This window comes from Apteryx rowi, unplaced genomic scaffold (genome assembly GCF_003343035.1).
Source record: "Apteryx rowi isolate R43461 unplaced genomic scaffold, aptRow1 scaffold_117, whole genome shotgun sequence".
Lineage (NCBI taxonomy): Eukaryota > Metazoa > Chordata > Aves > Apterygiformes > Apterygidae > Apteryx > Apteryx rowi.
Window position 1 is genome coordinate 197,195 of NW_020447386.1, and position 19,951 is coordinate 217,145.

A 19,951-nucleotide genomic window follows, 5' to 3' on the forward strand; every position below is an offset into this window, starting at 1 on the left:
CAGGTAGTAGCACTTTAGCTAAAGAGACATACTGGAGAATCACCACACTGACATGGTATCTTTTATCCCAAGGAGTTAATGACTGACAGAAGCAGTAACCACTCTTACGCTTCAGTCCAAAATACTGGGGTGTTTTTTTTGTTTTGTTTTGTTTTGTTTTTTGGGGGGGGGTGATGGCTATGTTCATTTCTTGTTTGACTTGCTTGCTTTAATAGCAGGAGATGTGACATGTTGAGGGCAGTGGTCAAGGCTGCTTTTTGAGAGACTCTTAATGCTGCCAGATATTTATAGTATTAAAGTTATTTTAATTCAAGTATTTATCTTCAGGATGGAAGTACAAGAACATAAAGCCCTAATAGCTGTTAGTAGTCCAAGCAAAGCCTAGAGACAACAGCTAGCAAGAATTACAAATGGAAAGGAGATGGGGAGAAGTGGAAGAGTTTAATACATTAACCCAAACATAATACAAGGGCCACCCACTGTGGTAAAAAGAGGAGCTGACATTTTAAAAACAAGGTAAATTGGCTCCAATTAGCTATTTTCACAGTTCTTCACCACGAGTACTAGAATTAGTTATGTGAAACTTCCTGGTTTTCACTGTGATTTAGCAAGACTGAGATAAGCACATTTTCAGTTTCAGCACATTTATTTAGGAAGTAGCACTTCGGTTTACATTAGTTTTAAGAATTTGAGTCATGTCCCTTAGAAATTAAATGAGGTATTTACATATTTATTGTTCTACCATCTGGTATATAACACCTGAAAAAATTCTTAAACCAACAGCAAATTAACAGGCTTCAGGTTTAATCAAAAGGCTCTTGTTTTTGGACATTTTATCTGATAAATAGGCAAGGAAACAATAATAGGACAAATACAACATTTTATTGGAGACAATGAAAATTGTGAAGCTAAAGCTATGTGACTGTTCATGKTTTTTTTTTTTTTTWAAACATTGTTTAATCAAATGGTGTTTTAACATTTCAAAAAACATTCTTAAAGGGATACCCTGAAGCTAAAGTCCTCAGAACAACAAAATACAAGAATAATCCCATCCCAAACTGGAATCACCCAGTATATTTAATAGGGGTGGGGTATAACGTTTTGTCTGCACCTTTGGTTTCTGTCACTCTAATCCAGATTTCTGAAAAATGCTGACTAGCCCTTTACATGAATAGAATTTTGAATCATGTGGCAAAACAGTTTGTTTCCCAGGCCCTTTGATAGATATGCAAGTATTAGATAAAGTAGTTCCTTCCCACTTCTAATGGTAAAGAAACTGCAGAACGGAGAAGCTACATCTCTAGCATCTTCAAAGAATACACGTATATTAACCAACTACTAAGAAGAATGTTGATCTTTTCCTCAAAGCCACTTCCCTGAAATAGGATAAGACATACTTTTTGTGAAAACAGGGGAAGTATTACAGCAAAACAAGTTTGTTCACCATAGTTTCAGACATGTTACAAATTTGTATATGAAAAGATCAAACTCTGAGGAATTCTGACACAATACATAGTGCTTAGCCAATACATTTAATCCATTGGAGGAGTGTCTACCTTGCCAATTATTGCTGAACTCAGGAGGTAGTTATTGACAAAGTAAACAGTTTCCACTCTAAAACAGTTACGAATTTACAAGAGAAGCAGGAAAAACACAGTACACATTCGCCATACTTTAGAAGGTGATTTTGTCTTTGTAAGAAGCTACAAACAGTTTAAAGATCTTTCCTTGTCTTGTGGAATATAGTTGCTGTATTTATAGGAAAATATTTATGGCTCATCCATTTTCCTGCTACCAACAGATCATCCTAAGCAAGGAGAATCATGTATGAGAGTAAAACATTCTTCAACACTAAATAACAGCTCAAGAGAACCTAACAGTGAATTCAGCAACTGCCTCTAATTAGCACAGTGACTGAGATAACTAGTTGCATCCACTACCTACTTGCTACTTTTCATGCCATTTGTTGATAACTGGTAGAAGTCCAACACAAAAAACACCTTTAAAGCTTGAGACAGCCATAGAAAGCATGAATGAAGATCTTTAACCAAGTGCTTGCTATCTCCCCAAACTGCAAGATGCAGAAGCATCACTAAAGCATTATGGAATAACTAGATAAATGTGTCTTAGGCACAGCTATGCATCATCCATATCATGAGTAGGAAAGAACTAGAAGAACCTAGGGTGCAGAATTTCACCGTACCTGGTTAAGGAAGTCCTAAGCAAAGTGCTGCTTCCCATACCTATTGTAGAACAGACATTTCAATTACATTTGACAACACATCTGATCTCAGTATTCCCAGTGCAAAGTGCTTAAGTTTCACAAGATGGACTTGGCAGCAGTGCCAACCAGTGCTAAAAACTGTTTGTCTAAAATAGGAAAAAAAAATTATTTATTCTATACCCGAAAGTAAGTTTAACTGTCACAGTAAGTTGCATGTATAAAACTGTCCTTTTTAATCACATTCAAGAGACTAACAGTGAAATCAGCAACTGCTTCTAGTTAGTGCAGCAACAGTGACTTCCTCCTCAATTCAGAGATTTCATTCTTCTCAATTTTAAAGTGTTACTATGACATTATTATCTACATAAGCAATGTGATGGCCATGTTCAACAAAACTGAATTGGTGAATGGCTTTCTGAAGTAGAATCAGTAAGAGGGCTCAGGACTAAGAAGCCTGTTTCTAATGCACTAAACTCTGAGTCCAAGAAATTAAGAAAACAAAAAACTTGTATATGTATAAATATCCTAGTTTAAAGTTTAGGCTCATCTTTAATATTCCATATTGTTTTTGTCTTAGTTTCAGGAAGAGAACCTGTATGGGTTTAGTGTACTATACATAAGTCAATAATAGTAAATGGGATATCATAACACATAAGAAATAAAGGAGCTACGGTATGCACGTACTCCTTGAGAGGAGGTTTTGCCACCAAGAGCAAAAACCTGCTGCCTTAGAAGGCATTGTTCTTCCAACAAGTAGAAAGATAAAGTTGTATTCCCTGCTTAATAAAACAGGCAAAGATGTGTAAATAAGGTTGTTAACAACAGGGGGCTTTTTTTAATTCAGTAAATGTTAAACTTCAGATCAGTAATGAACACATGCAGAAGGCCAGACAAGCTGCTTCCTGATAATTTCGAAGCAGCAGGTCAAGTCACTCATTCATTAGCAGTGGGCAGATCTGGGGGGAGGGGAGGCAAGGGGTGACAATTTAGAGAGCTAATGTAACTCTGATCTTTGCAAAGGTAAAAGCATCCAAGCTGCTGCCCTGCTTATCCTCTCCTAATTCATGATGCTGTGTTAGAACATAATCTGATTTTATGGCAAATAGAGTTGCAAGGTTGGATACAAAATAACACAGATCTGGGAAATACAGATTGTATTAAATGAAAAAAAAAAACACAACAACCACTTTTATACACATAATTCATCCAGTGATTAGATGAAAATGACTGAGCTAGGACTTGCTCAGTATGTTACCCAAGAAATCATGCGTGTTACACTTATTTACTTTGGAAGCTGTCTAAAAAGCATCTTGGCAAATTTTGGTCACTGATATATCAGCCAGAAGATGTGAGATAATACCTTGAGGGAAACAGAATTATTCTTAAAAGAAACTATTCAGTAAGTATTCTTAATGAGATTTAAAGGTGATCTATGTACCAAATGGGACTAGGCCATACAACAGTAGGGACCCCCCCCCCCCAAAAAAAAAAAGGCAGCTGTGGCAAACTGATGTTGTAGAACAAAATTAAGTTGTTATTACAGTATTCCGAAGTCACTCGGAGAGCTTTGGTTCATATTTTAGACAGAAAACATTCAGGGCAGAACACCAAAAAACTAACAGACTCTGTCAACCTTAACTGGTTGTACAAGGAAACAAAAGGCCTAGTCCTTTTTGTTTCTGAAGCAGCAGCTCAGACTTCTGACCTTTTGTGCTGCATACTGGTGGTGTTTTAGCAGATGGGAAGTTCTACCTCTATGTTTCAGGTAAATACCACATGCCAATAGGCATGTCTTTGAATTAAAAATGAGTTCATTCCTCAAAATTAAGTGGAGGAAAGGTGAATTTGATGACAAGTAGTATTTGGGAACATTTGCAACCAGAAGTGTTCCCAAAGTTCTCATTTGCAAAGGATCTCATGGAAGTTTACATGCCTTATGAACAGGAAGACAGGCAGCCTTTCTTAGGTGTTAAGTGACTGAGCAGATAATAAAGTAGTAATACTCATGCTTAGCCTTAAAGTCTATGACAAAAATTGATCAAGTCAGCCAGGAATCTCCAACAATAGAAATACTCTACTGAAGGCAGAACTAAGGCAAAGCAAGCAAAAAATGAGATTTAAGAAACTGAAATCTTTTAGGATTTCTGACTTCTCCAGGAAGGTGAATCAGGGGAAAAGACATCACATGCTTCAATTTTATTGGACATACATTTGAGAAAGTCATACCCTTGAAGGCTAGAAGTGGTTTGGTTAGACTACTTCAAAAGGCATACTAGTGTAGCACAATGTTATTTCATTGCTTTTTATATTAAGATCAGTTACAAGCACCTCTGGTTCAAAAAAAAGAAAAAAAAAAAAACACAGAATCCCAAACATATTGCATCTGAGTGTCAAAAAGTTTGACACAGCTTCTGCTATTTAATTCCCAATACCATGCAGCAAACAGAATCTTCTCATGGTATTACTATACTGGCACTGCATCAGCTAGGGGGTGTGTGTGTGTATGTATATATATATATATGTATGTATGTATACATATGTGTATACACATAAACATACACACACAATCCATATATTTTATATATATATATTAAAAAATCAATTATCAGATTAGCAGTCCCAGAAGTATATTCCTACTAATGAAAAAATATAAGTTAAACAAAAAATTAAGAATTTTCTGTTAAGACCACGAACAAAATACATAAATCAATTTACTTGAATAACTAAACAATATGCAACTTTGTAATATTGCTAATGTGGGAGAGTTGACCCTTTAAAAAAAACTTTTATAATATGAGGACCTACTATTCTGTCTTGCAAACAGCTCCTCAATGTTTAATCCATGTAGAATTTGTAAACAAAATGTCAGCCTTTAAGAAGTAAAGGCAAAGATGTTTCCCTTTATCACAGTATTTAAAGGCTATCACTTCAGTGTTTTTTTACTAGCTTTTCATATATAATAAAAATTCAAATATTTGTACGAAGATGCAGTTATTTTTAAAAAAAGCAGATCAGCTGAGTCTGTTTCATACTTTAATATATAAACCAAAACATATGAAAGCTATAAAAACATTAATGTGTGCCAGTTATTAAACATGTAGCCTCTTATTTTAATGCTCACATGTGTAGATTAAAAATGATCACAATGGAAATTTTACTTTCAATTATTGTAAACAGACCAAAATACAGAGTCGACACACTTCATTTCTGAAACTTGACAATTAGCATCACTTACTCTCTCAAACATCAGCTGGGCTTTAAGTTATACACCATAAGCATAAGCTAACATTCTACCAATGGAAGCATTACAAAATGCATTAAGAGAAAATACTGCTAATAAATGAATATCTTAGTCTATTTTTTTTTATTTAGTCTTTTTCTTAAAACCTTTCAATTCATTTTATTGGGTTTTTGCTGTTCTGCTATCAAAGGTCTTTTTTTAAAAAACTGTTCTGTGAACAATGCCGTCACATTACAACTAAACAAAAAGACAAATAATAACAGACCAGCTGCTTTGTATCTTTTAATAATAGTAATCCCCCAATACTGCTGCTGTTCTTTGCATGGGGAAATTATTTGGCACATTAAGGATAAAAAAGTCAAAAACTGAACTAAAGTTTACAAAACTCCAATTATAAGTTAGTAATTATCAGAAAGCAAGCCAGACATCAATGCCATGGCAAAATTAAACAAAAAAACAATCCCCCTCCCCCCAACTTAAGAAACACGTCTTCCAGTGATTAATATCATCAGAGCTTTCTAGCTGGAACAAAATACAGAARTTATTGTTGAAACCAAGATCAGATTGCTAGGAATCTTATCCCAAGTCTTATTGTGCTCTTACTTACAGTGTGTAAATCCTGACTAAATGGCAAGGAGGCCTTGATGAACGCTTTTCACATTAGATAATTTTTTCTTAATCTCAAGTTTTAGTGCAGATACTTAAAGATCTGTAAAGTCCTGTAAACTCTGGATGCTTTCCAGTAGTCAGTACCAATTGCTCTTTAGGCAGCACTTTGTCTCACTTTAAATAGTGTTTCACACTGTGGTATCTCCAAAATCTTTGTTCCAGCGAATGTATGCTTCGAGAGTCTGGGGGCTCAAACTGCGCTTTATCTTCTTCAAAGACTCAGTGAAATCTGATAATTTGATATTCCTCATCTAGACACAGAGAGAGAGAGACAGGATCAGGATCACAAGTGGTTTATGTACTTTAGTTCATTCAAGAACTACTTCAACATTCACTTCTAAAGAAGCATGTTCTGCTTCGTCTGGTCTGATGCAAGAGTCTCTTGCAATTTAACACTACTAGTACTTACCATTTTATTGTAAACTAATATACTTGGCAATGGTAACTTCTGCCTGTTACATAATAGCACATGAGATAGTGCCATTGCTTCCTTCCACTAGGTGGCACAAGCCAGTGCTTATGAGGGCACTGGTCTGAGTAAACAGTAGGACATGTTTGTAGTATTTTTTTTTTCCCCCCCATAGTTAAACTTGTCTAAGTTTTGTTACCCGTATATGTCATACCTCTACGCACCAGGAGTAAGGCACTGAATTTTTTTTTCCTCTTTACTCCAAATTGTATTCAGCACATAATCAGAATTACTGAGCTGATAGTATGCTAACTTCAGACTCTGCCTTTCAGTTGTTTGCCAAGAACACGATTACAAGCAAATATTCCCATAACTCCAATCATGTCTTTGGGCACTTCTCCATATCCATAGCGTTAAATTACTTCATTGTTAAAGGAGTATCAACATTAAAACTTGAGAAAAGTCCCTGTTCCTTTGGGGCTAGTGTTTATAGGCTACTGGAGGCAAACTTGCATTCACAACRAAGTATGACAGATGTTCTCCTTTTCCTGCAACAAATCCTTTCAGCTGAGTTTAAGAGAAGTCCATGATCTAAGGCTGAACATAGAAGGCAACAGAGTAATGGAGTTTTGCTTCACTCTCCCTATATAATCGAGGTCTGTATACACATTTGGGCAGAAACTTTTATACTAAGGACCAATATCTTCCTTTTCTTTTGACATTTACAGATGCAATTTGTGGTGAAGAACTTACTTCATGTATTTTTTCTACTTTATGATGTTCCGTGTGAATGACAGATAGAGAGATATTATATCTCATACACACATACACACACACACACTATACACATACACAAACAGATCTGTTTTAAAAACCCTTGTAAGTTCTCCCTAAGATGACTTTTGTTCTATGTAAAGACATAGGAAAAAAAAAAGCCCTCATTTAACATATTTCTGGGAAGGTTTTGGTGGAAGAGACACTGTAAGAAGATAAAAGCCAGGCTTCTGACATCATCCCAACAGATGACAGATCAAGCTGCAGTTAAGTGCAAGGGAAAAGTTAGTAAAGCCTACTGAAACTGAGAACAGCAGAGACCAGCTATCAGAAGGGGTGCTTTACAGCCTGATAACCAACAAGCTACACAAAGAATCTCAGACATTGAGGGCAGATTTTCTCTTTCATCATTATTTTTAAAGAATTTTCTTCAATAACACTAAAAAAAATTATGCTAGGTATTTCATATGGTACTGTGCTTAGAAAAAGGGACCTTAAAGTTTTCTGGTGTGTGTATGTCCTACTCAAAGGGGAAGATACAACTACTAGAACACATACCTCACTGGCAGACATATTCTTCACCTGTTCTGGTTTTAGTTCTGAAAAAAAGAAAAGAAAAAAAAAAGATCAGTGAGCTTCATAAGAAAACTTTAATCACTTTAACAACTAAAGCCTGTTAAAAGCAACTGTAACCTGAAAAAACTCACAGCTAAAAATGGTACCTCTCTGCCTTATCATATTCCATCTACATTCAGTCTCTTCTCTCTGCAAGACCACAAAATAATCCATCTGGCATTCTGTTCATCAGTACAGTTGTTCTCTCCTTCAGTCAAAATAGGTCTGCTTTTATACTGTGTGGGTTCAATGCTTCCAGAGATGGCATTGTTAAAACACACAAAAAAAATGGACTGTACAAAAAGACAGATTATCATATCACCTACTGCGAATCCTCAGGGCAAGTTAGTGGGAGTCTTCCAGCATACTCATGCAGTATTGTGCATATTACGTAAACCTCCTGGACAGAAAGGTCCATGGTGTTTTTCTGTCCTTCCTCCCCATTTATTAGCTCCCCAGCCAGCCCACTCTCACTCTGCATCATCACAGATACAGTGTACAGTAGTAGTGAAACTACTTCCTTCCTCCTGAAGTATGGGGAACGGCAACCAAGCCTAACAGCTTCCCTCCACCACTTTATTCCTGGAACCCACAACTCCACTCCTCTCCTCCAAAACATGCAAATTTCTACTCTGCACACTTTCATGAAACAGAAAGGTAGTATCAGCCAAACAGAGAAGTAAAATCAGGCAGGACACACAAACTTGCATCTTGCCATATGCAGTACTGGTGGGACTTAATCATTTCAGTGCCTTTCAGCATGTCACAGATTTTTACTTGTAATAGTGTTATGGTATCAGCACATCATTATCCCAGCAACCTTTTTGTTCTGTGGATACAAGAAAAAAAAAAAATCTAGGAAGTGTCAGCAACACTGACATTATAAACATTTTTTTTTTCCTAGTATGTTCTTATGGAAGCCAGAAACAGGTAGAAGAAATAAGAGGACACAACTTTTTACAGGCTCTTTTCAAAATGGACTTGCACATGAAGAGATTTGGCAGCAAAGTAAAGTCTGCTTAGGTAAATCCATATATTATTAATTCAGCCATTCTAAATAAACATTTTCAGTCTTCAGGAGACATGATTCTTGTGAGAGCCACTTTCTACAGTGCTGTTCCCCAAATCTCATGCAGGATTTTCAGACATGTGCCTTACTATCTCAACAGCTAAAAGTAGCTATTTAAGAAAGTGTGTAAAAAAGTAACATACAAGCATCTGCTTCCAGAGAATGTAGTGCACGGGTAAAACCACATTCTATAGGATTTTGCCTCAAAAAACAAAAAAAACCCCACCACACACACAAAACTACACCCAACCCACACCTCTCCTCCCCCTTGAATCTTTTAAAAGGTTTGCAACAACTGATTTACATGTAATACAGTGATATCACAGAATGCTTCTGCCTGACTGCCTTTAATATCTTTCTGTCAGGATAATATATCTGAAAATAGAAAACTAGCATCAAGTCTTCACAATCTTTTCACAAAAATCATTCTTTTGATCCCCACTCAATAAAATCAGCTCCTTTAGATGTGGCTACTGTAGGCTAAATAGCTAATGAAACAGAACAAATTTTTTTTTGAAGCAGCAGCATTCACTTTGCATTAAAATCTTGTTTTGCAAAGCTGAAAAGGTCACAGGAAGAACAAAGATAGGTAAAACTATTTAAGTCATAATTATCACTCGAATCCCAGTCTGGTATTAGGCAGCTTTAGAAATAAGTCATACCATTCAAACCATACTCTTCCCCCCCCCCCCAAAAAAAAAAAGGTCAGGATGATTTTTGTTTTGGTACTTCCTTCCATTGGACTTGAAAGAGAACTGCCCAGTTTATAAAGAAAGTAATAAAGAAAGTCAAAGACTGCTATTCAAGCAATAATTTAGACAGAACTGAAACTAACCTAGGACAGGTGCAATAATAAGGAAAAGCACACAAATCAATAAAAAACAGTTCATCCTACCTACTTTCCTTTTAAGACGCACAAAAAGTGTCTTTTTAATGGTACATAGTGAAATGCTGAAGGATTTTGTATAGGATAAAGCTTATACAAGATGCTATTATTAAGAACAGACCATATGGAAATCCAAGCTAACAGCTGAATTTCAGAGGTTTAAGACTTAAAGATGCAGGAAAATACAACATACATCAAATATCAAGGGCACTGAGTTTTTTTTTTTTTAATTATATAAAAAGCTATGCAGTTTACCTCGAATGGGACCCAGTGCTGCATCCTTYGCTAATGCAGTCAAATCACTTCCAGAGTATCCATCTGTCATTCTTTGGGAAGAGAAGGGATTGGAGAAAGAAAAAAAAATGGTAAAGAAGCAAAAAAGAAAGTGCATAAAGTCTCTTCACTTTAACAGCGGATGATTAAAATGTTACTTAATCAACAAGAAATACCATTTATATGTCATTCTGCAATGTTAATACATCAGAAGTGCATTTGACGTAAGTGATCTATATTTAGAAGTCTTTTCCAGATTAAATTTAAATATAATACTCAAGTCCTAAGTAATATGCTAGGAAAGGTAAAAAGATAGCAACCCATGAAGACCTGTAGATGAAAAGCAGTCTCAACCATATTACTGTTTCTATTATAAAAATGTCCTACCATTAGTCATTTGTCATAGGTTTATATTAAAGTAGAAACTCAACTGTTCTGTACTCTTTCAACCTAATCAATACAGTTAGAATCAAATACCACATGTACTTGCTATGATTAGATCACATGATCAGTTTTCTGACTAAAATAAACACTGCAGTTTTAGTTGACTCTGAAGCCAGAAAAAGTGAAAACATACAAATATTACTACAAATTGAACAGGATTATCTGAATTTGAAAATAAATAGTTTCACAGTGTGCCATTTATGGAAAGTCATAGCAGAGTGCAACATTCTACTTATCTAAAAGAGTAACTACAAACCTAAGAAAAGATGCAGCACCAATTTACTTAGCAGGTTACAATATAGACAGCATTATTTCTGGTGGAAAGGCTTTTTTTTAAAATGGTGTTGAGAGTTTGGTAACAGATAGGCTCTTAAAGCACTTGACAAGTTTCTCAGAGTGTGGTTTTCATCAACTGTGAGCTTTTCAGAATTTGCAATCTGCATTTTATCAGAGTACTGAAACAGTCTATAGTTCACACACGGAAAACAGGTCTCTGACACTGCTAGGTCTGACTCACTGACTGATTCCAAAGTTAAGATCAAAGCTCAAAACTGGAAATGCTAACAACCGAGAACGAACTGAGGGACTTGACATGGCTGCAACAGCCTGAGCCACAGCCTCAGTACTTATCTGCAGAAGCCTGAACATTTTTCACATTTAGCTTCAAATAAGAATGATTATATTTCAGCTTGGAAATGAAACAAGAGTGAGAAAGTCCTTATTCAGAAAAAATGGGTTCTACAAATTGGAGGGTGGGCGAGTGCGTTTGTCAGATGCGTTCAAGTTATTTTTCTGTTTGTGACCTATACCAAAATCAGGTGAGAGTCTGAAGTTTTATTTCATTCAGACAGACAGTGTTTGTATACTTTCAGAACAATGATGAGAAATGGCATGTGATAGTTCTTCAGAGTGCCTAAACAGCAACTCTTCAGCTGGGTTTGGCTTAAGCCAGCTGCTCTTTAATGAATAGGTAGTTTATTATGGATTATTTAAATTTTCATAGTGATGGTGGTTGTTTAATTTGTCAGTGATCTGTTTAGGATCCCACATGTGAGGATCCAGCAATGGTAGTGGGTAATAGCTTGTATATTCAAAGTTCAATTGATAAAAAAAAGAAAAACCACCATAAGTGAACTGAAAGCAAGATAAATTGTGTTATCTATTGTTTCTTTACGATATGACAGGCAGGCATATAGATTATCCAAATTCTCAGAATCACAAGAAAAATCAAGCAAGGACCCCTGCTCTGTGGGAGCTTTTTTAGATTTATTTTCCAAGTTAACCAACAAAATACTTTAATATTAAAGAAGTTCTCCAATGAAACAAGAAGCCACCAATACATACTTCCAAAATTTGCAAAAAGTGGAAGGATTACCTGAAGAAAAACTTAACAAAATAAAAACCCCAGCTTTGTAGAACAGTGGCTGGCTATAGCAAAAGAGGCATTGCTCAGTCTTTTGGAGATAACCGATTCTATTATAGCTTTTTGAAAAAGTTGTGGAGGGGAAAAGAGTTCACAAAATGAAGTATGTTAAACACTAAACTCTCTCTAACCAAGAGAAAGATGGCAGATGAAAGAGTGCCCTCAACTTTGGTATTTTGGATAAACTCTTTAAAAATTATGTGCTTAAGTTGCACTTGTAATTTGATGCATAAATCTGCATTTAGAATCCAAATAACTGTCTTTTTCCTTCAGTTAGCTATTACAGCAGCCTACATATGGCCTGAACTAGCCTCCTTCAAGTACAGAGAGGATTTCTTCATTTGGATTATACATCAAATTTCTGTAAAGCTACTAACACAAAGAGATGGACAAATGCCACATCCAACAGTATATTCACTTCTTCTATACCACCACAAATGGAACAAGAGACTGAAATACAGCCCCTTGAATGTTTTTGGTATCTCACATTCATTTTCTTCCCTCCCTGCCCTAGGCACTCTACCTACTTTTTAGTCTAGATTCCTTCATCCACATTACTAATGCTGTGTGGGAAAAGCATCTGAGGATGATACACAGTAGCATTCTGTCAATCTTAATAGTGAAAAACATAAAAACAACTTAGTTCCATAATAGGAAGTGCATTTAACCAGTATTTTTCCAATCAAATATAAAACATTAATTAAGATACTGGAAAGAATCTAAGTTAACTAATGCTTGCTAGAATATGCTGGTAATACCTTCAAAAAACCCAGCAACAGACAAGCAGGGGGAAAAAAAAGAAGTTGTTTCTTATTCAAAATACATGCCAAGTGGAAAACTGGTACTGGCTTTTGGCATCAGGGAAGAGAGCTGGCTTGCCTAGAGCACAGGTGGGGAGAAACATCTCATTCCCTCCTCCTCAGAAAGAAAAGCACCGAGGAACATGTTTCAACAATAGACCTGGGCAGGAGAGGAGGGGGAGGCAAAAAAACACACCTATTTATATAAAAGCATATGGGAACCGCACTTTCATATGGCCTGACARGAAAACATTTTTCTGATGTCAAATCATTTTTCTGATGTCTTCTAATGTCTTCCCAAAATGCATGCAATTCATTCTCAGTAAGTTTTGTCACTATCTGATGATCAACATTAGTTACATTCAGAACTAATAAAACAGTTTGAATTAACGCAGTAGAAGAGTATACTTATTTAAAGTTATAAAGTACTCACCTAGCTAGTTGTGCCAGCTCTTTTTGGGTCAATGGACTTCCTTGCTTGCTTAAGAGATTTTTTAGCAAAATCAATCTTGTCTGAAAGGAAGATGAGTTTATCAGATGGAAAAATTCATTGTTATGATATAAAGTTCTATTGTAACAACAGAACTACGTGTTTGTCAAGTTAGGTTTTGTGCCTCACTAGTATAAACTTGCCTATACAGCTTTTCAGTAGACTGTACATGACAATCTCTTGAGAGGAAGAGATAGATTTGATAATAATTAGATCAAGGGTCCAACTAGTTCTAAACAGGCACTAAATAATACACTAGAATCCTCATCAAAAGCCTTAATCTGATGTTCAGCTGAAGAACACTACTTTAAGAAAGCTACTTTCATCTTTTGCAATAAACATTCTCTCTAACCAGCAAAGCCTGCTCCTGCAAGCTCTACCCCAGACTTGTCTGTGCCTGCTGGTGTATAAGCCATGCCTCACTAACCAAGAAATAGTGAGAAGTTACTACCAGAATTACTACTAGTAAGCACATCAAAATGTAACAGCTTAAGACAGTCATGAGAATTAAAGCACAGTGTATATGGTCAAGCTAGGTCAGCAGTTAATTCACCAGATTGTTAGCTGTAATCATCCACTAGGGCAAGTTAAGCACAGCTTACAAAATATAGTTTATTATATTTTACAAAATTGAGCTTGAATTGAAGAAAATGCATACAAACCAATACTTACTTCCTCATTTGGTAGAGATACATACACCCGTTTGGTGAATCGTCTTAAAAAAAAGACAACAAAACAAAAAAGATGTCAGAAATTATTAGGAAAAAAGAGAAAAACAAATACTAGAATGGTCTTAGAAAAGAACTTTCAAATTGTGGCCTCTTAACATTAGATGAGGCATTTGAACTGGATAYGATAGGGATTAGTTGCAACAAAACCAGCTGCGTCCACAGCAAATATTGAGTATGAAATTATAGGATTTATAATAGACATTACTCTTATTAATCCCATTACAGTGGACACATGAAAAGAAGAAGCAGTTGAGACTGTTGTTGGCTACTGTTTTCTTTTCTCAGTAAGCTACGTCAGATAGCAGTGGAGTCTAAAGTGCACGTGACAACCTTCTCATTATCTGTATCTGCATTAAGCAACTGTATTATGTGGTTATGCTTTTCTACCCATTAGAACAGCTAAGGTTTTTCTAGGGAGCACTATCTGTGGCCAAGCTAACACATTGTCTCTGTATGGACTACAGAAACGTTTGGTTTGATAAATATGTTAAAATTTCACTTATATCAAGTTCTAGGGAACAACACAACATATTTATACTTAAAAAAAAATAAACAAAATGCATGAGCCACTAGTGACACCTTACTCTTAACAAGGTCATGGAACTCCTTCCAGACAGAAAACCTGCCAAAGACGGAAATATCTTTCCTGACTATCAGCAACAAAAATGAAGCATCTCTTCACTGTACAAAAACAGTCTTTAGAATCATTAACAATTTTTTTTTATTTGTTCACAGTGTTGACATGCCTGTTTTCCTCAATCAAGAATGAAGAGAGAAGCAAGTATGAGAACTTGTTGCAAAGAAATCCTAAAGGCAAATCTACCGCAAGTGCATGGGACATGTCACTGCATGCATGTAATTGCACAAGTCCAATATTCAGAGAGGAGCAATACTAGATTTTATTGGTCAAACTTCTTCCTTTAGCCTGCCATTAAGATCCAAATAATAAAAGAAGCAATGCATAAGATAAAAGGGTTATGAAATGTTGCCTTGGTCTCACCAGGCACTACTGCTTCAGACAATTCCAAGGCCATCATGCTTGTGCACAGGTATTCCAAAAGAAGAGAGGGGCACCTCTTTGAGAAGTTAAATTTAATATTGTTAAAACAACTTTTGCCACATAGTCCAAAATTAATCAGACACTAAACATCAAAACCTGCTGTTCATAATAAACATCATATTCTTGTGTTCAAACAAAGGAAGGGACGTTTTGATACCTGAGAACAGCATCATCAAGCTCCTGTGGCCTGTTGGTTGCTCCCATCACTAGTATTCTGTCCTCTCCAGAAGACTGCACCTATAATGTAGGAGGGCAGCTTTCAGTTTATATTAAGTAGTAATGCAGCAAAACCAGTTAAAGACTTGCCACGCTTTCAGTGCATTGATAGAATTTACTGTAAAATGCTCACATTTGTTATGCTTAACTACAAATTAAGAAAAAGTTTACAACCTGTATTTACTTCCTTCCCCGTGCCCCCAGATACTTGATGTCCAGGTACGTTCCTTGAAAAGTCTTGCAAGAGCACAAATGCTGCTCTGCAATTACACTTTGCAATGTTGGAGAAAAACTGCAAAAGCACTCAGAAGTTTAGTCATCCAGAAATAGTTACATTTAAAAAAAAGCAAGAGACTTTTTATTGTAGKGGGTTTTAACAACTAACATTGTTCTGAAGCCTACAAAGAATAAGGAAATCAAAACTTTGGGCTAAGGCACAGCCAGAACCACTAAACCACATCAGAGATCCATCTGATAGAGGTCTTGCCAAAAGCTAGTAATCAAAATGAGTAGTTATTCAATAGTATACTGACACAGATTTTTGTCCCCAGTTCACTCAATTGCAAGACTTGGTTTATATCCAAGATTATGAAAGCTTACAGCTTCCAAACTACAGAGGAAACATTAGGGTATCAGACTTTTCAGCATTCATCCGGTGTCAAATCCCTCATGGGCTTCCTAAATCTTCAGACACACTAAGGCAGCAATAAGTTCCACAAAAGAATTGTATAATATAGAGATATTTTAAGTTTTCTAACTTACTATGTTGAATTTTCCCCTATTCATTTTATAAAAAAACTGGAGGGAGGAGGAGAAGGGATATGACTTATTTCTGCACATCATTGTCATGTTGCATTATTCATCCTGATTCATCCCGCTCTGGACAAGTTTCTCCCAGTCTTACATATAGTCATCTTCTCATTCTGTACCCTGCTACTCTTGCTCCATCACTGTGCTAGTGGACTAACAATTTCACAAGCAACAGTACTATCTGACAGAAAAACATTCCGATTTGTTTTTTCTAACACACAAGCATGAAACCCAAATACGCAGTTCCTTTACCTGGGTACTGCATGTGTGTTACATTACTCTTTTTGTATCCTGCCATCTTTGGGTTGGGATGCAAAGAAAAAAAAAAAAAAAAGAATCAATAGCTCAATAGAAAGCATACTAACAGAGATGAATCCTTCCTGTGCATCAGAGCTGTATAAACCAATGGTCAGAACTACAATGGTCTGTTTGAAATCCTCCTCCCTCAAGTTTCACATTATCCCTTGACAAAGTGTATGCTTTTGAGATTTATCCCTCAATAAAAAAAATACATTATGAAAAGCCATTTAATGTTCTTTTACTTTGCCAGAATGAAGATATGCACTTCACCAAAATGTGCCATTGCAAACAAGGATTTAACTCTGACCAATCCACAAGTGCCCCCCCTTGCCCTGTGAGAACATTTATTCTCACAGCTCCTGTATTATTTCTATTTGTTATCGTTTTTTCCTCTTTGTCCAAGCAGTCTTTCAACCCACCATTTCTGCTCATCTCCAAATTACTGGCTGTTACCTTTCACTCTAGACTGATTTTTCCAGAATGTTATAGTTAGCAGGTGAAAAATGAACAGCAATAAAAAAAAAGCTATTTGCTGACCAATGGGGGGAGAAAAAAAAACAAAAAACAAAACAAAAAAACACCACACAAAAAACACACACACACGAGACAGAGCCTGAACAGCCAAATCCTATTTGTGCTTCATTTGCAGCTTATACTGGCACCCAGTACATTAGCCAATTCAGCTAAATCAAACAATACCCAAGACTAGATACTTACACCATCAAATTCTATTAAAAATTCCGTTTTTAGACGTCTACTAGCATCATGCTCACCCTCTCTTCTTTCACACAAAAGGCTATCAACTTCATCTTAAAAAAAAAAAAAAAAAAAAACACAAATCTTAGTTAGGCTTGCAAGATAAAAGCACTCACATTTGCCTAAGTTACTTTGCTAATACAGGACCCCACCAAAAGAGCTCAAATCTTCATTCCCCAGGAGACAGACAGATCTTAATAAAGCTAAAAAGCCTCTACAGTTTTCCAAACAGATTTCTCCTGCTATCATGTGTTGTCCTTTAAATACATACTACCAACCATAAATAAGAGAAAAAAAAAATCCTGTTGAATAATAAACTGCATTCAGGACAAGCAAAACCCATTTTCATGTTTCAAGTTTAATATAGAAGTGGACTGATTCTGGAGAAGTAGTATAGCATGTGTGGTTTTGAAGGCATTTCTTCTGGTTATTAACACCAACTTAGTAACAGAAACCTAACACACTGTCTATATGGAACTACTGATTAGCCTGCCAGTTATTACTGAGACTGGGACACCTTTCTTGTTCTGGACTGCAGAATTACCTAAAAAAGTTTACTTCACTCTAAAAAAGTCTAAATGTTTAAGAAAATACACAGGAAGTCAACAGCATTTAAGGTCTTACCTATAAAAATTATAGAAGGCTGAAGTTCTCTGGCTACTGCAAATAGAGCACGCACCAGTTTCTCCCCTTCACCCACCTAAGACAACAATAAATCGTTTTTGTGGGGAATTTTTTTTTGAAAGAGTTTATTGCAAGAGGGCTAACATAAGGACATGCAGAAAAAGTTGCTTACAAACAGTAATATTCAATCCATTCTTACACTCAGATTACCACCAGTTCAGTATCACATAAGGCAGCATTATTTCAGTCTCAAAAGAAATATTACAGCTTTGGTAGTGATTGCAGTATGGACTTGAAGACAGTTTGGTGCCTATATATCAAAGGGAGCTTAGGCACCCACTTCCTTCACTTCTTCATGGGGAAGAAAAGACCCACAAGCACTCTTCTATATTACAGCTAGGGTCATCCTGAACTGAAAAAGCCCTTGACATTAAGGTGTCACAAACACAGAAGAAAATTTTGACTTCATCAGCCACTTTTCTACAATTATGGGCAACCAGTTCACCAAGGACTCATCAGAAGTCCCTAGTCTTCTTAAGCACCAATTATAATATTTGTGTTTTCAGATTAACACAATTTACAGCTGCTACTTACATATTTTGAAGTTAGGCTTGCTGCACTTATATTAAAGAAGGTAGCATTTGATTCTGCAGCAACTGCTTTGGCCTGGAAGGAAAAAAAGAACACTTTTTAAATGTCAGATTGAAGATATATTGTTTTCTTTTGAAAAAGTTTAAGATAGATTTCACCCAAATGCACTCTGTGTGGAAAAGCAGACAGCCATATCAACACAGTTTGGCTAAATCAAAACCTTATATAGATATTTTTCCATACACCCTCTGAATTCTTCTAAACTCAGTACTGAAATGTGCTTCCATTCTCAAAGGTGAAAAGCACACCTGTATGCTGCATATACTGAGGAATACAATGTTACCCATTGATTACTATTTGAAGACTTGAGACAGTCTGCAACCAGATATTTCAGATCATGATTTTCAAACCTGCAAACCTCTGCTTTTGAAGCTGTCACTCATGTCCTGATTGATGATAGAAGAAACCTCTTCCTTCAAAGGGAACATCTTGTAAATGTCACAGAAAATTTCTATACAGGCCACTTACAAATAGGAAGGGTTAAGTTGTCCAACCACTAGAGACTCCCTTATATTTTTCTAATCATAACAACTCTATAGCCAACTACAACTTGCTCACTGAAGAATACAAGTCTCCAACCCCTCTCAAAAGTGTATTGAGCAGACATTTAAAACAGTTAAAATTCATTTAGTGGGATAATTTAGTTGGATCAAACTACATTAACAATTTCACCTTTCTTCTCATCCTGTCTTTACAAAGGCTGTTTTCAGAGAAAAGCTAGGAAAAAGAATCAGTTCAGCCAAAACACTTGCACAGAATACCCTTATAACAGTTTCATCATATTTAAGAAATAATTAAAAAAATCTGTATGACCAGGGAATTATAAATTTTAGTGATTAGCCATTATGCTCCAGTAGATACAACAGATGATCCTAAGTGAGCCGCAGCATTCAGGCTCACATGCTTCTGAGCTGACCCAGCTATACTACAAGCCGAGAGACCGTGCAGCTGCAGCAACATCACGTGATGCAGGAAGACTGCAATGCTCCCAGCTGCTGTACAGCCATTTCACTCTAGTTCCCTGAACCTGGCACATCAGGCTGAGAAAAGAAAAAGCCAGAGAGTCCTAGAGCACTTATGTTTCTTGCACAGCAGTGTGGAAGAAAGATAAAAATCCCTTTCTTGCTACTGTGCTGCCTCCCCAGTTCCAAAAAAAAATGCCTGCACTTCTAGTATATTTTAGTGGATAGCAGACTATTTTGACTAATAGTTGATGTACACAGTTTACCATGGTACTTCTTTCTCCAGAAACTTGGACTTACTAATTAAAGTTTTAAAATATTATTTGTAATATTAAAGAGAATTAATTCAAGAAGAGCTTAGCAGTTTACCCCCCCCCCCCCAAAAAAGAAACCACTTAAGAACAATTTTGTATTTTCAAATTAAGTTGAAATCCAGGAAGAGTTTATAGTTCATTATTACAACACTCATAAGTATCACCAAGAATCTTTTCACTGTTAAGAGACTGGAAGCGTCCAGTTAAAGA

General features: G+C 36.1%; 1 protein-coding gene across 9 annotated transcripts in view; it reads right to left on the bottom strand.

The window, feature by feature from the left end:
- Nucleotides 1-947: 947 nt before the first annotated feature.
- Nucleotides 948-19,951, bottom strand: part of SPAST (spastin) — a 45,584-nt gene continuing 26,580 nt past the window's right edge. For 7 of the 9 annotated variants that reach the window (XM_026082127.1, XM_026082120.1, XM_026082103.1 and 4 more), the window contains 9 exons: nucleotides 18,409-18,480; nucleotides 17,815-17,890; nucleotides 17,152-17,243; nucleotides 15,266-15,345; nucleotides 13,990-14,032; nucleotides 13,261-13,340; nucleotides 10,143-10,213; nucleotides 7,876-7,916; nucleotides 948-6,385 (listed from right to left, as the gene is read on the bottom strand). In XM_026082127.1, coding sequence (XP_025937912.1) covers nucleotides 6,263-6,385; nucleotides 7,876-7,916; nucleotides 10,143-10,213; nucleotides 13,261-13,340; nucleotides 13,990-14,032; nucleotides 15,266-15,345; nucleotides 17,152-17,243; nucleotides 17,815-17,890; nucleotides 18,409-18,480 — 678 coding nt within the window. In that variant the 3' untranslated portion in view covers nucleotides 948-6,262. The remainder of the gene's footprint in view (nucleotides 6,386-7,875; nucleotides 7,917-10,142; nucleotides 10,214-13,260; nucleotides 13,341-13,989; nucleotides 14,033-15,265; nucleotides 15,346-17,151; nucleotides 17,244-17,814; nucleotides 17,891-18,408; nucleotides 18,481-19,951) is intronic. The other 2 variants (XM_026082088.1, XM_026082154.1) reach the window with 2 other exon arrangements.